This window comes from Rhamphochromis sp. 'chilingali' (assembly GCF_963969265.1).
Source record: "Rhamphochromis sp. 'chilingali' genome assembly, chromosome: 18".
Taxonomy (NCBI): domain Eukaryota; kingdom Metazoa; phylum Chordata; class Actinopteri; order Cichliformes; family Cichlidae; genus Rhamphochromis; species Rhamphochromis sp. 'chilingali'.
This window is the reverse complement of record NC_137945.1, coordinates 12,249,943-12,271,479: the sequence shown is the minus strand read 5'-3', so window position 1 is coordinate 12,271,479 and position 21,537 is coordinate 12,249,943. Positions and strand designations below refer to the sequence as shown.

General features: G+C 41.4%; 2 protein-coding genes across 2 annotated transcripts in view; both read left to right on the top strand.

Annotated features, from left to right (window-relative positions):
- The first annotated feature begins 5,320 nt into the window (after nucleotides 1-5,320).
- Nucleotides 5,321-7,760, top strand: LOC308385926 (C-C chemokine receptor type 9-like). The gene is made up of 3 exons (XM_080865137.1): nucleotides 5,321-5,365; nucleotides 5,562-5,608; nucleotides 6,431-7,760. The coding sequence occupies exons 2-3, from the start codon at nucleotides 5,567-5,569 to the stop codon at nucleotides 7,466-7,468; spliced, it is 1,080 nt and encodes a 359-aa protein (XP_080721263.1). The 5' UTR covers nucleotides 5,321-5,365; nucleotides 5,562-5,566; the 3' UTR covers nucleotides 7,469-7,760.
- Nucleotides 7,761-20,869: 13,109 nt separating this feature from the next.
- Nucleotides 20,870-21,537, top strand: part of gli3 (GLI family zinc finger 3) — a 98,225-nt gene continuing 97,557 nt past the window's right edge. The window contains exon 1 of the mRNA XM_080865790.1: nucleotides 20,870-21,308. The gene's annotated coding sequence lies outside the window, so the exon portion shown is untranslated. The remainder of the gene's footprint in view (nucleotides 21,309-21,537) is intronic.

Here is a 21,537-nt window from a genome sequence, read left to right as displayed (position 1 = left end):
AGCGTCCTGAATTAAACTCATGTGAGTTATGCATCTTGCACAGAACTTATGCACATGAGGTGGTCCTCCTTTCATACGTGTTGAAGGAGGGAGTAGGTGAGAAACACACTACGTGCTTATACGAGCTGTAAACTCATAACAATGATGATGCTTTAAAACCCATTAGCGCTGCTCTGATTCAGAAAGATGGCATCTACATTATTTCTTCTCCACCACCTAATGAAAGTTGTGTTTAGCAAAAAAATAAATAAATCCTTGCCCTATATTTGCATGTAGTCGCGTGCTTGTGGTGCAGCTAAAGAGTAAACAAGATGGGGATTGAGAACCGCTGGTTGGTTCGGATAGGATGCACAAGCTAAGCTGCTGTACAACAGACTGACAATAAATCACAGCAGCAGGCACAGGAAGTGGTGACTTGTATGTACCAAGCAGAGTCTCTTGCACTGCTGAGAGAAGTCACAGCACTTTCCCACAGTATGGGGCAATAGTTAATTCAGAGTAGTGAAGCTGGTGAAGAACAGCTTCCTGCTCACTGACAAGGCATCAAAGGGGTTTTCTCAGTTTCACTAGCAACGCAGAAGCTTCTGGTTTTCTACAGAATCATGAAGCAGACATTTGCTGGTGCTGGTGGGGAGAGTTTCAGACTGTAAATGTCCTAAAACAAAGATGGTTGGACTTTTAGTGGAAGAAAAGACTGCGGCAATCTACGCTAATCTCAGGTTTCGATGTTAGCGCTGGCATATTTACACCCACATGGCATTCAGTAACTACAGAGCAGTGTAACATTCCTGTTCAATCTTGCCCTGAACTTGTACTAGGGTGATTTAGCAGTCACGTATCACAAGCCATATTTGATCACTATTTGTCCTGCAGGTGATGTTAATGTAAGTGTAAAGGTGTATGGCAGTGTATTGATAGCTGAGATATTACATTTGTCTGTTAATCCATCCATGTTGCTTGGATTCGTTAAACAAAAGACAAACTCAACAACGCTGCCGTCTCTCAAGATTTCTGAATCGCCCCAGTAACCATAATGTGGCAGAATCATAACACCGTGGAACCAGTAGGTATGTTTTATTTGACATTGTTACATCAACTGCTGCTTCCAGGTTGGTTCCCTTCTCTCATATCCTTTGTCTCTGCCTTTATCTCTGTGACGCCGGCTACCTCACTATCACTGTGGGAACATTGTTGTAAAAAGGTTAGGCCTGCATATCTCAGCTTCCCGGGCCCGCTCGATATCACTCAGTAACTGGCAGTTGCTAAGAGATGAGACAGATGACAACAAAGAGATACTGGAAGCAGCTTTTAGTCACTTCTGAGAATAACTGCTTAAAGCAGTTGTTTTTTATCTTGCTTTTTCTGTGAAATAAAATGGCACATACATGCTGAGTTCACAAAACGACTCAAAGTTTGCCTCTCTGTGCTACGAGGATCTCCAGTTGTAAGTGTAACACACATAATCCTGGTTTAGCTGAAGTGATTGGGAGGTTTTTCCCCCTCTTGTTCATTCTGTTGACTAATCTCCCCCATCAATCAGAGAGAAGTCAGGTTGTCATATGAATCTGTTGCTTATGTTTTGTGACTTTGTCTATCACAGTGGAAATTCATTTCACGCTACAAAACTTAACACAGAAACTACACTGTTTACTTTGCTTTTACAAATGGGACAATCCTTTGTTTCTGGACTTTCTGTGATTTTTCATGCCTTGTTGTTATGTTGACATGAATAGGTATCAAAACAACATGTTCAAAGTCTTTTATTCCCACAAGGGATGATTGGGTTGAGAGATCTAGTATTTTTTTTGTTTCAGGTTGTATACATGGTCATTCCAGGGTGTTTTCCCTGCTTTATATTCTTCAGAGTTGGAGATTTAGAAAAGGTAGCAGAATATGCCACGTCTGGTTTTCTGTTCTACGCCTCTCCCACCAGATGATGATGGGAATATCCCACAGACTGCAGCATGACATCAGCAGTTGACTTCTAGGCACATCTCAGAGCCTCAGCGTTTTGGCATGTGGGTTTTTTGTTGTTTGGAATTGCAAGTGACCACATATGAATGAGGAAGTGATGCGCTGTGTTGGTGCAATATGCAGACACATGAGCAAACGCTTGGTGACAGTGAGAAGTAAAAGCTCCTCCAGCAGAACTAGACCCAAGGAGGGGCAGCCATGAGCAGTTGGGTGATGGAAGGAAGACAGAAAAGAAGGCACACTGTGGAAGAGAGCCAGAGATGGATAATAACTAATAAGGAAATGCAGAGTAATGTGTAAACGAATAGAAAGTGAAAAAGGTAAGTGAAGAAGAAACACTCAGTGCCTCATGGGAACCCCCCAGCAGACTGGGCCTTAAAAGTCGAGAAGTGTCTGTCTCTGAAATCCAGTCTGGGAGCTGGTTCCAAAGAGAGCGGCCTGGAAGCTGATTTTTTAGGGCCCAGTACAATAACTTCAGTTTTATCAATCACTAAAACTAAAACACAAATGTTTCTCTGATCATTTTGGATAAAATACTCCGCAAGTGAAAACATGGATGAGAAATCCAGCTCAGTGGCTCAGATTGGCACAGATAAGGCTGAGCTGGCAGCTGCTGGTTGCTCCTATATTCAGCACACCACTGAAAGTCAGCCTTGGAGGTTTCTCCTTTCCATTTGTGTGTGTTTCAAAAGCAGGTCAGTACTGACGGTTGGCCTGAACAAACGCCACCACACACACACAGCTGGAAGACCTCTGCCTGAACCGCAGTGCCACCACATCACACCTGATACGGCTGAAAAGATGTGTGATTGGGCGAAGTGTGCCGTCACAGGTTAGATTTTCTAAAGCCTGAAAACAGAGCATGGAGAAGGTTCATAATTCTTATTTTGTGCCATCGAAATTCATCCTTAATGTTCAGAAACAGATCTGTTAGTTTTATTGGTTTTTCCTGGACTTTTAAAAACAAAATCTCCTTTGCATTTCATGTGCATTAAATAGTTTGATTTATTGGTTCAGTCCAAGCACAAAAAATACAAATACAGTTTAATTAATCAGGAAACTTGCTTTTTATTAATTTATTATTTTATTTATTGTTTTAAAAGACTCTTGTAATCCACAGCTAACGGCTCAGCGCAACGGTTCCTTTATGACAGACATTACTATCAACACACCACACAGGTTGAAGAGCATGGGCCTCAGTGAACAAAACCTTCACCACACACACACACACACACACACACACACACACACACACACACACACACACACACACACACACACACACACACACACACGTGTTACACAACAACGAAAACACAAAGCACGCCCATGGCTACAGCAGCAGTGAGAGCTATGTCATAAGATGTCATGAGATGCATGAAGCCTTAAAGTGTGTCATTCAGGCGGCAGTCTGCAGTCGTGTTGGGTAAACTACCTCGTTTAGTCACCTTTAAATATGCATAACCGTGGTTACAATCTACAACAGCTGCATGGAACACTGAAACACTGCATGATTGCGTTGTCATTCTATGCAGCATTTTTCGGGGGGAGTGAAAAGACTCTCAAAGCAAGTTTTTTGTTTTTATTATCTATGTATGTGATTTGTGGTTCATATAGTGGCGCAGTGGTTAGCAGTTTTGCATCAAGGCAGAAAGGTCCCGAGTTTGAATCAAACAACATTTATGACACAGACTTTACGTGTTCTTCATGCATCTACATAGGTTCTCTCTGTTTACTCCCACTTCCTCCCGCAGTCCAAAAACACGAGTAGGTTAACTAGCAAAGCTAAGTTGACTGCACTTGTTAAATGGTTGTCTGCGTCTTTGTGTTGACCTTACCTGTACCCTGTCTCTCACTCTATGACAGCTATTGGAGATTGATGGATTGCGATGTATGACTTCGCCATTTTGACCCTGATACTGATACTGAAAGGGCACTAAACTTTGATTACGCACTTATTATGTCCACTGGTTTGTTTTTCATAGAAAGTTCCCAATAAAGGCACTGCATCAAAGATTCGAAAGGTGATCTCATCTTCAATTTGGAGCCTGATGTGGCGCCGTCATCAACCGATGCCAACGAAACTTTCCGTTTGACGGTATGTAATGGTCTCTCTGCTATGGTGCTTTTCATTCCCACAGATCAAAGCCATGCAATTAGCCGCACTTTGGCAGTTGGTAGATGGCAAATAGTGAGTGAAACCTCTCAGGCTGCTACACTTTCAACAGTCTGTTCCCAGAAGGTAAATACTGATCATGACATATTCATTTCCTCGTGCCTCACGCCGATCAAAACCGAGAAACGCAACCAGTGAGCAATTGGTAGAAATTTGAAGAGGTAATGGCTCGCACGCTCATCCTCTTGATTCAAGTGCTAAGGAATCCAGGCCAGGAAGTGAAACTTTGAGAATACAACACACTCAGTCATACGGAGGGCCTTCTGAGAGGTCAAAATAGCCCCCCAAGAGAACCCTATAAGGAAGCAAAAACAGATGAACTATTTCAATAATTTGATCTATAATCATTTTCAAAGTGTGTCAGGCTCTTGTTGATGAGTGTGTCACAGTGTGATCATCATCTTCCATCCCGGGTCACAAGATGACTTTATGTTTTCAGTTTTGTTTGGATGTCAGGTGGTATGTCAGGGACTTTCTTCTTCATTTGTTTTGCACCACTGTGGTCAGCATCCAGCATGATCATGTTTTTTATTAAACTCCCTTTAGCCTAGTCTAGGCATTACCAAACGAACTTTTTACTTCCCAGATTTGATTTCCTCATACTTCAAAGGGAAATCACGGTTTCTCTCATGCAGACAATGAGTTGTTTACTAAGTAAGAGCACATGCTAATAAGAAACAAGAAGGCTTACACATACTGTTATTTTGACACAAGCCCACATCGTCTGAATTTCAGACCACTGAAACTGCAAAGAAACAGCAGCGCCCACGATCTTTTAGCTTTAGGCTTTAATCGCACTTTGGTTTTCAGTTTCACGCATCACTCATCTCCTGCTCTAAGTGCTCCACACCTGTGTGTACAAAATGGGCCACGACTCGATCAAACCCAATCAGCTGTGGAGAGAATGTGCTTTGGTTCCAGCCTGATGGTCAGGGTTCAGATGGTGCAGCCTAAAAATCACAACTTCTCCTTTAAACTGGTGCAACGTTGTCAGTGTTTGAAACCATGCATGTCTGATGCTAGTTTTTGAAGTACTGCTAGCTGTAATAAAGACATGCGCGTGCATCAACAAAGGCCTAGAGGGGAAGTGAACTGATATCGTCACGTGATTCTGTGGTTGCAGAGAAACCATATAAGTTAGTGAAGATGAGTCGTGCTTGGTAAAAGTGACAACCCTGTGACTGTGAAGTTGCTTACTACGGCCTTACTGAGCGGGTAAGTAATTTGTTGGTCTGCTGAAAAGATGTTTCCATTTAACATTTAGTTCAGCTCCAGGTTATATTTAGTTTGTTCTATTTAATGTTTATTTTATTTATTTATTTTTTACTTTTTATTTTATTTTTGCAATCTATTTTTTTAATCTTGTTTTTAATCTTGTTTTTAATTTGAACATTTTCTGGTTCCTTTGTAGCAATCATGGAGGATTTCAGTGATTTCAATGAAACAACATATTCTCCAGTGAGTATTACTTTGAAAAAAACTCATAAACACTAATGTCTGTATTCTATATATAGTAGACTTGCCATTCTTAGTATTGCCTGCTTACACATGGAGTGCTTAAGTGACATTTTGTATTGTTTTGCTGTATTTAAAGTATTCAAAAATACCGTAAAACTTAATTTAAGATGCTGTTTAAAAATCTGTATGTACACAAAACCTGAGTTTGTTTATTTGCCATTATATATCTTTATTGAAAGTGTAAAAGAATCCATTTAGTGACCCAAGTGTAGTCGATTTATCTAAAGCAGACATCTCTAGAATACTAAATTACCACAGAGAGCCACGGCTGTAGTTCGCATCAAATTTTCCATTGTATCTCAACATCAAGACGCCGCTTTTTATCTTTGCCCTATATCTAAATGCCATGCTTCTGGGGGTCCTGAGTTCTGCAGGGGGCCCCTTTCTGGAGCCCCTCGGGATCGTTCGCACTCCCCCCCCTTCGCCTCAGGGTTGGATAGCAGCAGGAAACTGTGCAGTAGTGTGGTTTCTCCAGTACAGACACGGCACCTGCACCTGACGGCAGTTTTTTTTGCATACTCTGGTTAGCTTGCACGTCACAGACAGTGTTTGATGTAATTTCACTGTATTCCCATTGTAAACATGTTATCTTATGTAACCACCAACGAGTAACCAAGAGAGAGTGAGTTGGGTTTCAACGAGAGAGAGAGAGATAAAAAAAAAATGCATGACAGGAAACTCAAAGCAAGACAAAAAGACAGTGCATCTGTTGCAAACAGTTGTCTTTAATACCTCACGAGAAAACCTGCTTTCTGATTTCAGACCGAGGACTATTCTCTGCCAACTGACGAATCAGGCATGTGTGACAGAACCTGGGTCAGAGAGTTTCGTGGGCAGTACGAGCCGCCGCTCTTCTGGATCATCTTCATCCTGGGTGCTGTGGGTAACCTGCTGGTGGTTTGGATCTACACCACTGTGCGCAACCGCCTGAAAACAATGACCGATGTGTATCTGCTAAATCTGGCAGTGGCTGATCTCCTTTTCCTGTGCATGCTTCCATTCTGGGCAGTCGATGCCATTAAAGGCTGGGATTTTGGCATCACTCTCTGCAAAATAGTGTCCGCTGTCTATAAGATCAACTTCTTCAGCAGCATGTTTCTTCTCACCTGCATTAGTGTGGACCGATACATTGCTATTGTTCAAGTTATTAAGGCCCAAAACCTAAAGAAAAAGAGGCTGTTCTACAGCAAACTTGCTTGCCTTGGTGTCTGGTTTGTCTCTGCTCTCCTCACACTCCCTGAGTTTATCTTCGCCGAGGTGAAGATATCTCAAGAAATGCAATTTTGTACTATGGTCTACTGGAACAATGTAAACAATCATACAAAGATCCTCGTGCTGTCCCTGCAGATTTGCATGGGCTTCTGCATTCCTCTACTAGTCATGTTCTTTTGTTATTCTGTCATCATTCGCACACTTATGCAGGCCAAGAGCTTTGAAAAGCACAAGGCCCTCCGTGTCATCCTTGCTGTGGTGTTTGTTTTTGTCCTCTCTCAACTGCCTTACAATAGCCTGCTGATTGTGGAAGCCAGACAGGCAACTAATATGACTTACACAGATTGTGACACTGTAATTAATTTTGATATAGCTGGACAGGTTGCCAAAAGTTTGGCATATACACACGCTTGCCTCAACCCCTTCCTCTACGTCTTCATTGGAGTTCGGTTCAGACAAGACCTGCAAAGGATGGTGAGGACTTGCATTGGAGGTATGAGCAAAGGAGGGCTCAGTAAAACGCAGGCAGTTCCCAAACGCCCCTCTCTCATGTCAGACACTGATACTACTCCTGCCCTTTCCATATAACTGCCCATTTTCCCTAACCGTACCTGAGATCTGAGCCCAATTCATGTTTTCCCCTATGTTCTTCATGCATTACTCCACATTAGAGGAGCAACAATGGCATTTGCAACTTCAAAAGTAACAACAATTAAAAAAAATAAAAGCCTTTACATTAATTTCAACCACATACTGACAGTAACAGGCACATTTTTATCTGAAATTACTGTAAAAACTGTACATTACTGTAAATACTGTTTGTATTTTTTTTAAACATTTGTTCCATCATGTATTTGCTGTGTGCTGCTTTAAATGACTACGAAACATTAAAAAAACGATTCATACTCCAGTTTATGCTGCTTATGTTCAATACTTCACCGCACAACAACAAACAGGATGAGTCTTCAACGGTCGGTTCAAGTACCCCTTTCTGCAGGGGCTAAGTGATGAGATCAGCAGTTTATACCTGGGGAAGTATTTAAATGCTTTCACTAGTATAACGTATTTAGTGTGGTGGGAAACATACTCGAATGTGGCAAGTTCACTGTTTTCGATCTGAGTACACATCCTCATATTAAAAGTCTATGCCATCCTGTCTGCTGACACTGTTTTATGATTGAACCTTGTTTGGGTATGACTTGGCAGTTTCACAGCGAAAGCTAACGTTAGCCATTCATACTGCCATGAAAGACATTTCCCACAGCGGTCTCACAACGGCTGTAGCTCAGACAGGTGACAGACATCCGTGCAGGCAGGTGTCACAGCTTGAAAAACTTTCCAATTCTACTGCAGCTCCACTCTCACGCAAAAGGTAACGTTTCAGCAGGGTGCACTAAATACACATATGCGCAGTTTTTAATGGCACGTGCAAGTCAATCCCTGCATAGTAGTGCTTGTTTCTAACTTATCTGGCCTGAAAACATCAAGTCATTCAAGTATCAGTAAGCTGGCATTTAAATTTGCTGCTGATGAGCTACGAGAGGTTTGTTTACTCTTCCCGGCGCCCACAATCAGAAGCAGCAGATGTCAGATAACCTGATCTTAAATTTTTAACCAATACAATACAAATTCCTGTGCTGGAAGACAAAAACAAGAGACAGGTGGTAGAAGCAAAGCACACCACAAAGTACCTGTTAGCTGCAGGAAACAAAATATGAGGTGCTTTTGTGGTCACCAAGGTGACCACAGAGACTGCTGCATAGTTACATACCTGCTGGATTCAGGTGAGACCACAGACACGTTCTTTCAAGTGCCTCTTTTGTGCTGTTTCTTCATCTCACGACAGGAAACCATCAGTCAAGTCAACAACAAGATGTTCCCGCTTAAATGCAGAGCTGAGGCCTCCCTACAGATGTCCTCAATGTCCCGGTCATATGAATTCAAGGGAAAAGAATGTTACGCAATAACCGAAGGGGCGCGCAGCACTGTGGTAAGATGAAGTGCTTCGTTATAGGTTTTTCAGTTTCTCAAGTCGGGGTCAGTCCCACGGTTTGTCTTAGAAGCAGAAGTGAAGATCTGTTTTTTGCATCAGTGTTTTTATTTCATAACTGATCCAATGAAAGATTACACTGGGCTTTGGGTTACAAGGAAAAATAGTTGTTATAGCTTATTAAGGTAACATCTAATGCATACACACGCACAATGAAATGGCATTAGATGGGCTTAAATGCCCTGTTTTAGTTTCCTGTTACTGATTTAAACAAAACTGCAGAGCTAACATAGGATGTGCTGACTGTACATGTTAGTCTACCCTCACTATCCACTTTATTACGCACACCCTGCAACGTAAGGTTATTCTGACACAGATTCAACAAGGTGCCGCACATCCATGTTGTGAATCTCCCGAACCACCACATCTTAAAGATGCTCTATTGGATCGACCTGTGATGGCTGTGGAGGCCAGTTATCACGCTGACATGTTGCAGAAACCAGTTTGAGATGATTTGAACTTTGTGTCATGCTGCTTTATCCAAGAGGAAACAGCCAACAGAAGATGGGGACACTATGGGGTCAAAATGTGCAAAGAAAATATTTCCCCCGACACCATTACACCACCACCTGAACCACTCATACAAGGCATGCTTGCATGTTGTTTATAGGAAATTCTGACCCATCACCATCTAAATATTGTAGCAGAATTCAAGGCTCAGCAGACCAGGCAACATTTTTCCAATCTTCCATTGTCCAGTTTTGATGAGTGTTGCTGTAGCCTTGGTTTCCTGTTTTTAGCTGACAGGAGTAGCACCTTCTGCAGCTGTAGCCGATCTACTTCAGTGTTTTATATGTTGTGCGTTCAGAGATGCTCTTCTGCGTACCTTGGTTGTAACAGGCGATTATTTGAGTTACTGCTACCTTCCTATCAGCTCAATGTCATCTAATCACTCTCTCCTGATATTTTCAAACAGAGAATTGTCGCTGGATATTTCCTCTTTTTCGGACCATTCTCTCTAAACCCTAGAGATGGTTTTGTGGGAAAATCCCAGCAGATTAACAGTTTCTGAAATAAACCAGTTTGTCACCAACAACCACAGCACACTGACAGCAATTTAAATCACCTTTCTTCCCCCATTCTCAAGCTTAGTTTCAGCAGCTCGTCTCGACCACGTTTACATGTGTACGTACTCTAAGTTGCTGCCATGTGATGGATGATTAGACATTTGTGTCAACAAGCAGCTGAACAGCTGTACCTAACAAAGGGGCTGGTGAGTGCCTGTCAGGGATTTGCATGTTTTTAGGCTTCATGTCTTTTTTCCTTCATAGCGTTCATACATTCTTACCAGTTGATGTTGCAAAACCCTGATCTTCCAAAGGTTTACTGATATATCTGAGAGGGTCAGCCAGTTAGTGTGAGAAGAGAAAAGAATTAATCTTAAACCTACTGAACTACTGAATAACACTAATTTATATTCCCATTTGTGCATATATTTGTCTTACAAACACACTGAACATTACAACACCCTCAACTCTTTGTATGGACAGGCCTTTTGTTGGGAATTACTGCCATAAAAGTACCAAACTGCTAGTGTATACAGCAAAAGCTTTGCTATATTGTTTTATTTCAGGCTGCTACTAATATCAGCCACAAGGTGGTGTGATGTGCACAGCAGAAAGCTCCTAGTTTAGGTTTCAATAGGGTCAACAGCAAACAGACAAGTTGGAAAAGAAATCAACCCCATCTAGTGGCGATTTTGGTTGGGAGACCAAGTCTGGGAAAGCGGGGTTAAATATGAAGTCAGTGAGTTTTTCTTTGTTTTTGAACATCAGCCCATTCCCACTGAGCTACAAACAGACTGAACTCACTGCCATACATAACTCTAAAAGCAGGACTGGATCGTGCAGTGAAGAATGCAAAAAGACTCACAAGTAGAGCAGCACCTGTGGTTGGGAACATCCCATCCATCTTTCTGCACAGGGGGAATTGTGTGCGTGTGTGCATAAAGGAGAGGTGAGTGAGAAAGAAAAAAGAGGGATGGAGGGAGGATACTGTGGAGTCTGTGAGTAATAGGAGAGACAGTGGAAACATATGTGACCCACTGACATTGAGCAGACTGCGGTCTGTTTCTTATGGACATCCGAAAGCTGCAGGGACAATGGCTTACATATCAGCAGTGACCCACCGGCTCTGAGCTCCATTTACTGCTAGAGAAAGTCACAAATAAGCTTATGCTGGAAGTTAGGTTCATTGTTAAATTCAAAGCTTGTTGCTGTAAACTGGTTCATGAGGAAAGCAAGAAGCAGCTTCACACACACACAGAAGAAATGTAATAGAACTTGGACCTCCGCAATTCCAGCCCAAACAAGGAGCCGCTTATCATCCGCCATCTCTCCCACAGCTAATATTTCACTTCAGCTCCCGGGCCCACAGAATGAGAGACGTTTCCATTTCATGTCAGTCATTTCCAGGCCTGTGTGTTACCTGTGTGGTGATAAGTGTTTGACTGACTGGGAGTGTCGTTAGTCACTGTCCGGCTCCGAGTGACAGCCACAGATTGACGCTGATGATGAGGAGGAGAGGGCCCGGTGTGTTCAGGGACGACAGAGAAAACCGGGGTTGATGCAGGGGTGGGAGTGGGTGGAGGGGAGAAAAGACATTTGCACACTTATAATGATGAACACAAAGCCATGTGTAGACACTCAGTGCACGACAAGGTGCATTTATTTGCAAAATCACGCTTTGCATAATTCTTGGCTCTCATAAATAAAATCTGCCATTCTTTTTAATGGTGAACAATTACTACCAGTTACACTTCTTTATTATAATAAATTAAATGTATCAATTTAATAACTGATCTACCTGTTTGGTAACATAATCTGACATAAAATGCAGGAATAGGAAAGACAAAGCTCTCTTTTTTTTTACCAGTAAAATTTTGGTTTAAGAAAGAAAACATGGATCATTTTCAGTTTTTAGAGCTAAACATCCAATTTTTCTAATTAAGTGCATTTTAAATATTTTCCACCCTAAATTTACAGAATCCTGTGGAGGAACAATCCAACTAATTCTGCATTAACTCTAAGTATCGACTCCTTTATTACTCTTGCTTGCTGCAAAGTTTGTTACAGGATACAATGCAACTGGAACCTTATTATAGTGATTTCTAATCAACATTTTATGTCCACATTGGGGCGGGAAACAAATCTGGCCCTGCAGCAAAAAATATTTAGCACCCTGTTATTGCAGAAATTAGCTTTTTCGTCATAATGCTTCACCTATGTAAATTTTTATGAGTCTATGTTGAGGGCTCATGCACATGCCAGTTGTTGTTACCACATACGTTCTGATATTATCCTCTGTGTGGAGAGGAAAACCTATCCACTGTTCCTCAAGTAATAATAGAAGTATCTCACAAATGAAATTGTAGTGTAAATGCATGCCGCTGTTTAGCGTATGGGAATAAACATCTAATTTTGTAGTGCAACACAGACAGGTTTTCTTTTCCTTCTTCTTTTATTTTATATGTTATATATATACAGTGGTAACACCTACATCCTTATCTTCACGTGCAATTTGACTTTTCACGAATAAAATAAATGCATTTCGGTCATCGTTTTAGTTACCAGCTCCTGTGCTGCTGGTCATGAGGAAAACTGGCCTCCACCGTGTAGAAGGTGTAAGAGATGCAGTGAGGATGTGGTAAGCGTCTACACCTGGGCTCAAGTCTGCGTTGAAACATCTGCCACAGCAAAGGTAGTATGGAGAGAGATGAGTTGTGTTTAGGTACATTTCGCAGCTCTGATCTCACCACTACTGAAGAGCAAGTGCGACAGCACAGAAGATCTGACGTCCTCCAAGAAACGCTGAACACAGATCTGCCGTGTCCCCTGAAAAAACTGTTTTCTGTTTAGATAAATAACAACTAGCCCGAGCATTCATGCCTGAAATGGTTGCATTTTCTGTGTTTGCTGAGGTGAGTTTGTTGAAATCAGTTTTTTTAAATAAATTATTGTTCACTACTGCTTATAAAGGCACTTAAACCATGCTACATACAGTACGGCTCATGATTCAGTATCTTGTAGAACCTTTAGCAGAAGGTTGTCTGTATGACTTTATCAGTCTCTCACATTATTATGGAGGATTTTTGGCCCACAAGTCTTCACACCTTTGCTTTTATTTGAGGTTTGGAGGCTTTAATTTAGGCACATGCAATGTTTTGTAGTTGATCTGAGGTTGTATTTCATTCATTTTAAGACCTTTTAAGGATCAGAATGTTTTTTTTATTATGTCCTATATTCTTAAAATCTTATAATTGAAAAATAATGTTGTTTCCAGCATTTGCCACTCATAGCATTGTTGCTGTCACACAGTTTAAAGCTGACAGACAACAGCAGTAAATACTAACATTCATCCTTCTATTTTCTTGCACTTATCCTTATATTATATCCTTATATCCATTAATTATTGAAAAAATACATATTATAACAATCAGTTATTAAAGAAAACCTCCTTACTAGCAGGTTGTGTTGTAATGCGCTGTAATGTAGCACACTTCTTTTTTTAAAGCATTGTTGGGTACTTTGAGTGCACTTTATAGGTAATAATGTATATTAAACATTTGGATAATACTATCGAATGGCAAACTCACTATACAGTGAGTACAGCTCTTACATGTCTGTTTTGTTTACCTTTTTAGGCTCCAGTTTAGTTGAAAGTGGGTTTTCTGGAGGCAGCAGGTGCAAATTGAAAGCAGAAAATTGACATATTTAATGCTTTTTGTGTTGAACTTAGTAACCAGGTGCTCATTTAAACTTCAAGCGCTTGTGCAACAACAACAGCTTTTATTTACAATCTAGCTATCTAGCTATTGTGCGTGCTGTTTGATGCCTCTGTGGTGAACAGCACAGTTTCGGAGCATTTTCACTGAAAAGAGCTGCCTGCTGTGAGGGTGCTGAGTGTGAACCCAACGCATTTTTTTTACGCATTGATTCTGTTTCACATCGTTTCTAACAGCTGCCACTTTAATATTCACTTTTGCACTCTTTTTGCGGACAGGGGGAATATGTATATTAAAAATGAACACAGACTGTAATGGGTTAGCCCTGAAGAACAAAATAGGTTGTAGTTTGGTTAGAATTTAGTACAGCAAGTGCACTTGTGAGCTTCTTTGCTTTATCGTTAGAATCTGCTGACTTTAGCCGCTACTTTGACTGCTCTCTTATTTACAAGGGAGTCATGACTCAGGGTAGCTCTGTATGTTTGCTTTGGCAGGCTTTTTACACCATATACCCTTCCTGACACAAACCCAAAGATTTGTGTCTCATTTGAGTCTTAAACAAAAAGAAAAGTCGAAATATAAAATTGTACAGTTAACTGTTTTGTACTTTTTACTTTGTGCACATGTATGCTTGATTACTGCAGCGCTGTGCAAACGTCTATCTTGAGCCACCCTCATTTCTTTATATTTAATTTCCACCGAGCCAGGATTTCTTGTCATTTTTAAGGAGGTTTTGAGGAGTAGTTCTCCAGGCTTTCTGAGTCCTTCAACATTTTTCTTTGGGCAATCTCATTTTAAGTCCAGTCCTTGCTAAACCACTTAACACTGAGTTGTGAGTCTTTTGAGCACAACAAAAGCATTACACTCAACAAATGGACCAATAGATGAGTAAAAGAAACAAAAAAATGCATCTTTTGACATTTTGTTACTGACATCGCCTTAGCTCAATCCATGAAGAATGCCCATAAGGGGATTCCCAGACTTGGCATATCTCTGCATGGTGTGCAGTTTGTCCTTAAAATGTTTGAGGAAACCGGACAAATGGAAGACAAAAGAAAAATGTCTGTCCTTAAAAAAACTATCTGCAGCAGACAACAAGCATCTGAAAGTCTTGTCCTTAAGTAACAGGGGGAAAAAATCCGGCAAAGACCTGACACAGGACCTGAGAGATGCATCTGGCTCTTCAGTTGATCCATCTGCTGTTCACTGAAGCCTCATAACAAATTGTCTCAGTGAGAGGGTGGCTGTCAGGAAGCCATTCTTAAGGAAGAGGATCAGGGAGAAAAGGCTGAAGTGTGTAAAACTACACAAGAACCGCACTGAAAATCAGTGGCAACAAGTCTTATGGAAAAAATTTGGATTCCACCTGTCATCAGTGTTTGTGGAGCCATCTGTAAAACATGGTGGGGGCTCTGTTATGGTTCGGATTTCAGCCAGCAGTGTTGTAGATCATCAGTAGATAAAAACTGATGGATGTATAAATACAGAAATGCACCATCAGGTTTTGATCCACCATGCAATAACATCTGGAAAACATCTGATTGAAAACATCTGATCTGATTGTAAAACTATGTTTGCTATAAACCAAAATTATGGAAGATATATTATCAGTTATGTAGCTTTAAACCGTACACATGCCTAAATAGCAGCACTAATCTCTATATTCATATGGCGGGCATGCAAAAGATGTTTCTGCTGTACTCTTTAATCGAGAATTTGCACAAATCCAACAGAAAGGAGAATATTGCATAAACATATTTTGGTGAGAATGAATGGCAGCACTTTATAATATATCTCAAAAATAAAAGAGAAGTAAGAGTAAGAGCAGTAACTTGTTACATTACTGTACTTTGGACCAATTTGATTAGTTATGCAAAACTTTGTAATTTATTACAAATGCCAGCCCTGTAATTATAGCGTTTTCAATAGGAATCATGCACTAAAACAGTGGAAAAGGATGATGGTTCAGGTATCAGTGAGTACCGAAGCTGGGAAGCCTTTCTAAAAGATGAATTACAACAGCATTGTTTTTACTATTAGTCTCACTATGGGCAAAAGTGGAAAAAGGAAAAAAACAGGAAATAATAAAGCACTACAAGGCCAAGAAGTTCAATCTCTGGACATCTCTGGAACATGTTTTCACCCTCACAGTCTCTACTCGTGCCTTTTACCACCTCTTCCAAAAACGAGGCAGCAAGCGGCGAGATGGATGGGCTGAGCGTTGCAAGATTTCCAAAAGCGAACAGAGTCTGACTGCTGCTCTACCTGAGGAGCAAAAACAAAAGAGCCATCTCTACCTGTAGGACTGTGGGAGTCGAGGCTTTGATCTGGACCAGAAAGAGAGAGTAGTTTGATGAAATATTGATGCTTTTTTTTTAACTGTGTCCTGTGGGAGCTCAGTCTGCTCTTAGGATGTGTGCGCTGATCCACAATGCTGCTGCGTGCTCGGCTGTATGAGAACAGACTTGACCGTGGAGCTCAAGGAGTGTTATCGGCCCTAATGGGCCCGATGATGACCCCCCACTCTGGGCCTGAATTGGTCAGGGGCTTCTTCTACTGATCAAAAGAACAGGTGCATTTAATCAGTCGGCACCCATTGCAAAATACATACACCGCTGATATGTGTCTGACATCTAAACAGAAGCTTGACAGCAAACCTGCACAACGTAAATCTTCATTTGGTGATGGACGGGTAATTGTTTGCCCTTGAAACAAAGGTGCAACAGCTTCAGATGTGCATGCAGTGAGCGCACAATTAAAACTGAATAACGGTGTTGGAAAACTGTTTTTAAATAGCCGGGGATTATTCACACTGAGGCTGTTTTGGCCGAGCATTCAAATACTTATTCAAAGCAAGCATCGTGTAATATCCGACTGGATGCTCGGAAAGTTTGCTATAAGCTCGTATGAAAGTGACCCATATTCTTAAAGCAACAACGTCGGGAAAAAAGGAAAAAATTTGAATGTTGATAAATTGCCTAGAGTGCTTTTGTTTGAAAGTTAAGAGGCCAACGAAGCCCAATCAGCCTGGAAAAGAGTGTGAAAAACGAGGATTTATCACTCCCATGCCTACGTCCATGCACAGATAGACGGCAGAGCATAATGACTTCTGTGGAAATAGCAGAACGATTATTTAAACTTAAAGGAAGAGGAGAAAGAGGCAGAGAAACGGGTCGAGTGGGGGGGAGGAAAGACAGGGTCTTTGGAGGAGCCAGGGGCAGGAGATAGTCTGGGAAAGGTCTCGCGTTAAAGTAGCATTAACATGCCTTTCCATTGGAGTCCATTAGATAATCATATTCATACCACACAAGGCTCAAAAACCTCTCTCTGTTTCATTATTCCCTTTTAATCCAGCCTGATAAGGGGGTGCAGGCGTCGTGGTTTTATTATGTCGTCATTTGGAATCCACATGAAATCCCCACGGGATGTTATCACAGGGAAATTGCTTAAGTAGCCCAAGTGGATATAGTTTTGGGTTTATTATTTCTGACGGATTCAAAATAACTGCAAATATCATTTTTTTCCCCCTGATTATTGGGGGCTAAGAGTCTTATCAGTCATTCACACTAATGGCCCACTCAAGCCACCCGATACCTTCCGGCAGGGGGGAAAAAGGAGGGATGCTGAGAGGAGAAGACGGGTGTGAGGGTGGGGGGGTTTGGGAGTGCTGCGTTTGAGTGTGTCCTAAGTGTACAAGTGTGCACAGGCACAGGACATGTGAGGAAACTGAAAGCAGGAAAAACAACAACACAAAGAGCGATTGAAAGCGGAGACTTCTGAACAAAGTAACATGCTCCTGACGGTAGATTAGGGGCTGCTGGCGCTCTCCTTTGCGGCCCCCAGATCTTCCCTGGCAAACAGAGCAGATGTCAGATTGCTCCCGTCGTTTGTGGTTCGGCAGATTTGTGGTCTTGAGGAAAGCGAACACTTTGACTAAATCCATTAGGGCCTGTATTAGACAGACACTACACAGGGAAGAAACACGAGGCAGGAAATATATGGGCAAACAAACCTTTAATTTAACCTTTAACTAATGAAATATATGTAATTATTAAGTCACGAGGGATAAGGTGTTCATGTTTACGGATTGAAAAGTCTTCTTTTTCTGTTTCTTGTTACAAAGAAAATCTTGTGCAAAGTCAAACGAGTTGTCAAAGCAACGCTGAAGCAAGGTCGATTTTCTCTGCTGGGAGTTTTTAGAAGTTTTGAACATTTTTGCAGGATTTTATCAAACTATCCTAAGCTTCTGGAGTCACAGGTTAAAAGGTCAGGCACCTCAAAGCAAAGGAAATCTGTGTTTTTGCTCATTTGTATGTTAAGGTACGTGTCCACACACACACATTTCGCTTTTATACGCTTATATTTTTGAGATATATATGGCTCCTCAATACAGAATAACAGTGCACTGAACTCCAATACTTTGAAGGACATATAGGGTACCCAATATATCGAGCTGGCACTATATACTGTGAATGATGTTTGTCTTAAACTACACTGCTAATGGCTTATTGCTTTCCCTTTAATATCTGCAATTAAATATTTTTCCAGAAAGTGCAGTGTTCTCTTCTTATAATGATAAAATTGACAAAAAATGATGGTGACTGGTTAATATCAACATGTTTTATAAGATGTATATTTTAAAATTTCACTCTTTTTGTGATTATTTTCTTATATTATGTACAACATTTTTTTAGACATAAACCCCTGGGAAAGCCTGGGCATGGAGTCAGAACTGAATAGTAAGTTTTGTAACCAAGCAGCCACCAAATGCCTAAGTCTTGGAGTTTAGTTTTAAAATTGCTAGCTCTTATTTCCAATCGAGAAGATTAAAATACTACTTTGTGAGCATAAACAGATTTAATAACCTGCAATTTGTGTCATGTAAAGGCAGAGATCAGCTGAGACTTGGTTGCTTAGTAAAAACTTACTGACAACTTGACTCACATTCAGCTCCTCACTACTTTCGGCCTGTGTTTGTCTACAGCCGAAAACACTTCAAAAACTCTGTAATCTGAATACAACTTATCCATTTTGCAGCAAACAGTACAGTCGCCCCTGTCATTCCTCTGTTTCATGCAGCCGCTCCATTTCCAGCGGTCACATCTGTGTGGATATAATATGCTTATTCTGCTGTATCCATTTCACTGTGACATCTGTCCACCAGAGAAGAATTAAAGGCAAAAAAAAAAAAAAATCCAAATGCCTACGCAACACTCTGCCAAGTATTGATTTACTGTTACATGTGTAACATACAGTACGCGGACAAACTGAGCGCTACATTTTATTTCAGTGAGATCATCTGAAACTGGGAACACGCTCTGTGGGGTTGGTGATTATTTGAGAAATGAGCCCAGATGCTGATCTTAAACGCACGGCGCTCCTTCTCGATTGTGAGCTGGTGAAAAGTAAGACTGGGTGCGCAGGGATAAGATGTCTGCATCCCGCGTGTGTGTCGGTGTGTGTTTGTGTGCCTGTTTGTGAGCACGCCCGAGCGTCCACCTTAGTGAGCGCACCTCCCTGTCTGTAGATCTCAGGGTCTGGAACAAACAGTAGTTCCTTCTTAATTGGGGTGAGATCTGGGGCTTAAAGAGGGCCAAGAAGGGACCTGAACCCCTTTCTTTCTCCTCCAGAATCGCTTTGGCTACAGAGGTGCTTTTGATGTGTGCTTTGGCTCTGTGAGTCCTACTTTGGAATATGTTCTTGGGAGACCGTTGGTTACTTGCCTCCAGGCAGAATCTCAATCCCCAGGATCCTGGCCCTCTTTGATGAAATACTTTCGGGAGCCGCTAACCCCACTGATGCCCATGTGCACCTCCTCCCTCCTCCTTTACCCTCTTGTTCTCCCCTACCTCGCCCCGATCCTCTTTCCACCCTTCACCTCCCCCAGCCTCCCACCTCTACTACCACGTTCCTTGGATTCTCTTTGAGAGATTCATAACAAGGACTTTATCTCTGTGTAGTCCGGGCCAGATGAGCACCGCCTGACAAACAGGAGAATTAGCGGCTGTCTTACAGAGCACCTTTGACTGTCTCCTCTCTCAGCCCGACTTCCTGTAGCTACAGACGTAAGCGTTTTCTATTCATATTCTCATACTCCATTCTTGTGCACTTGGAACACTTCTATATTTAGTTTTATGACCTCTTAACCTTGTTTATTTTGTCTGTTTCCCCTTAAAATAATAACTAAACATAAATATCTTTAAAAAAAATTTATGGATGCCAAAGAAACTTCACACCCATGAAAACCAATATTGTCATTCACACACTCATCACAGTTTACAGTTTTGTCACCTTGCTTCTAACTGACATCCGAAATCCATCTTCACATTGCGACAAAGTCAAAATCCCGACACTTATAACGATGACAAAGACGTTGACAGTTGTGACAGAAGATCCTGAGCTCTGATTGATTGGGCGGTAATTAGTCATTGCTGACTTTATCAGCATAATAAGTGTCAGGAAAGTGATTATAAGGCAGCCTTAAAAGACGGATATTTGTCTTTAAATCAAACGGTTTAGTCATTTGTCACAGCAGCCGATTGGATGTGTGTTACAATGAGGAACAAATAGACTTGACGGACCTGACCTCTCGGCCACACACACACATTCAAATGCTGGTTAAACGGTTGATTTTCCTTCCCAAACTCCCACCTCTTCATTGATTGAAACTGCACCCTAAAGACCTCTCTTACCACATAATTTCCCTGTATATTGATTATGTATATTGATTACACCTAACCCTACAGGAGGGCTTCCCTCTGCTGAAGCATTAGTAGGTATGACTCTGAAGGCTGAGCCCAGGAGGCTCTCATAAATCTGCAGTTAAATGTATGTATGAGTTTCTACATTAAAAAGTGGGTGTTTTCAACTGAGATCTATGAGATTATTTCAGCTATTTTAGTTAAAGCTTGGATCCAATTAACTCTTGGTCCCTAAAATGCAGTCATTCATGCTTAACCTGGACCTGTTTTCCTCTTCTTTGTGGTGTAAGGACTGAAACTTCAGTTTTATTTTGTTCTTTCGCCCCTCTAGCTTTATTTCTACTACAGAAATAGTACTACTGAGGAACAAGTCTTTAAAATGCTTACTAAGAAAGAAAGAAAGAGAAAGAAAGGGGTAGCCTGCACAAAATAAAAAAGGAGTAGGCAGTGAGTAAAGGAGGGAGCAATCCGAAGGGAGGAGTCAAGCGAGGGAAGGAGCAGCTGGAGTCCCACACTTCGCCCTCACTCTCTCTCTCTCTCTCTCTCTCTCCCTCTTCCCGAAAAAAAAAACCGCTCTAAATGTAATAACAACTCTCCATGCGCTTCTCTGACGCTTATGTTGTTTTTACGCACATCTGCGGTCTGCTATCGGCAGATATTATCGGCAGGCTGATGGTGTTAGTCCGGCGGTGGTTGAACACAGCAAACTGTGAGAAGGAGGAGAAAGACAGACAAGAGGAAAAAGTCTGGCAGCGCCGTTTTGGAGTTGGAGTTGCAGCGTAAAAAAAGAAAAAAGAAAAAAAAAAAAACTCCCAGGCAACTCTAGAGGCACATCTGCAAGTTAGGAAGAGGAGGAGAAGAGGAAAGAAGACACATCTATATATTTTTTTCTTTTTTCGCCTGAGAAGATTTTTTTTAAAGTCGAGAATTAGAGGGGAATTCACCCAGAGAGAAGTAAGTAATCTGCTGAAAGCTCGCACACACCGCACACAAATACACTTTCTTTTTCTTTCTGAACATTGTTGCGCTCGTTTGTCTGCTTTTAAAGTTGAGAAAGCCACTCAGAGTTTGTGAAGCAGCGGAGGTTTCATATTTCAAAACGATGGAATTTCATACAAGTTCAGATGTAGAGGTGAAGTGCACCAACTGCGAGAACAGTTTATGAAACTAGCGAAGAAAGCCT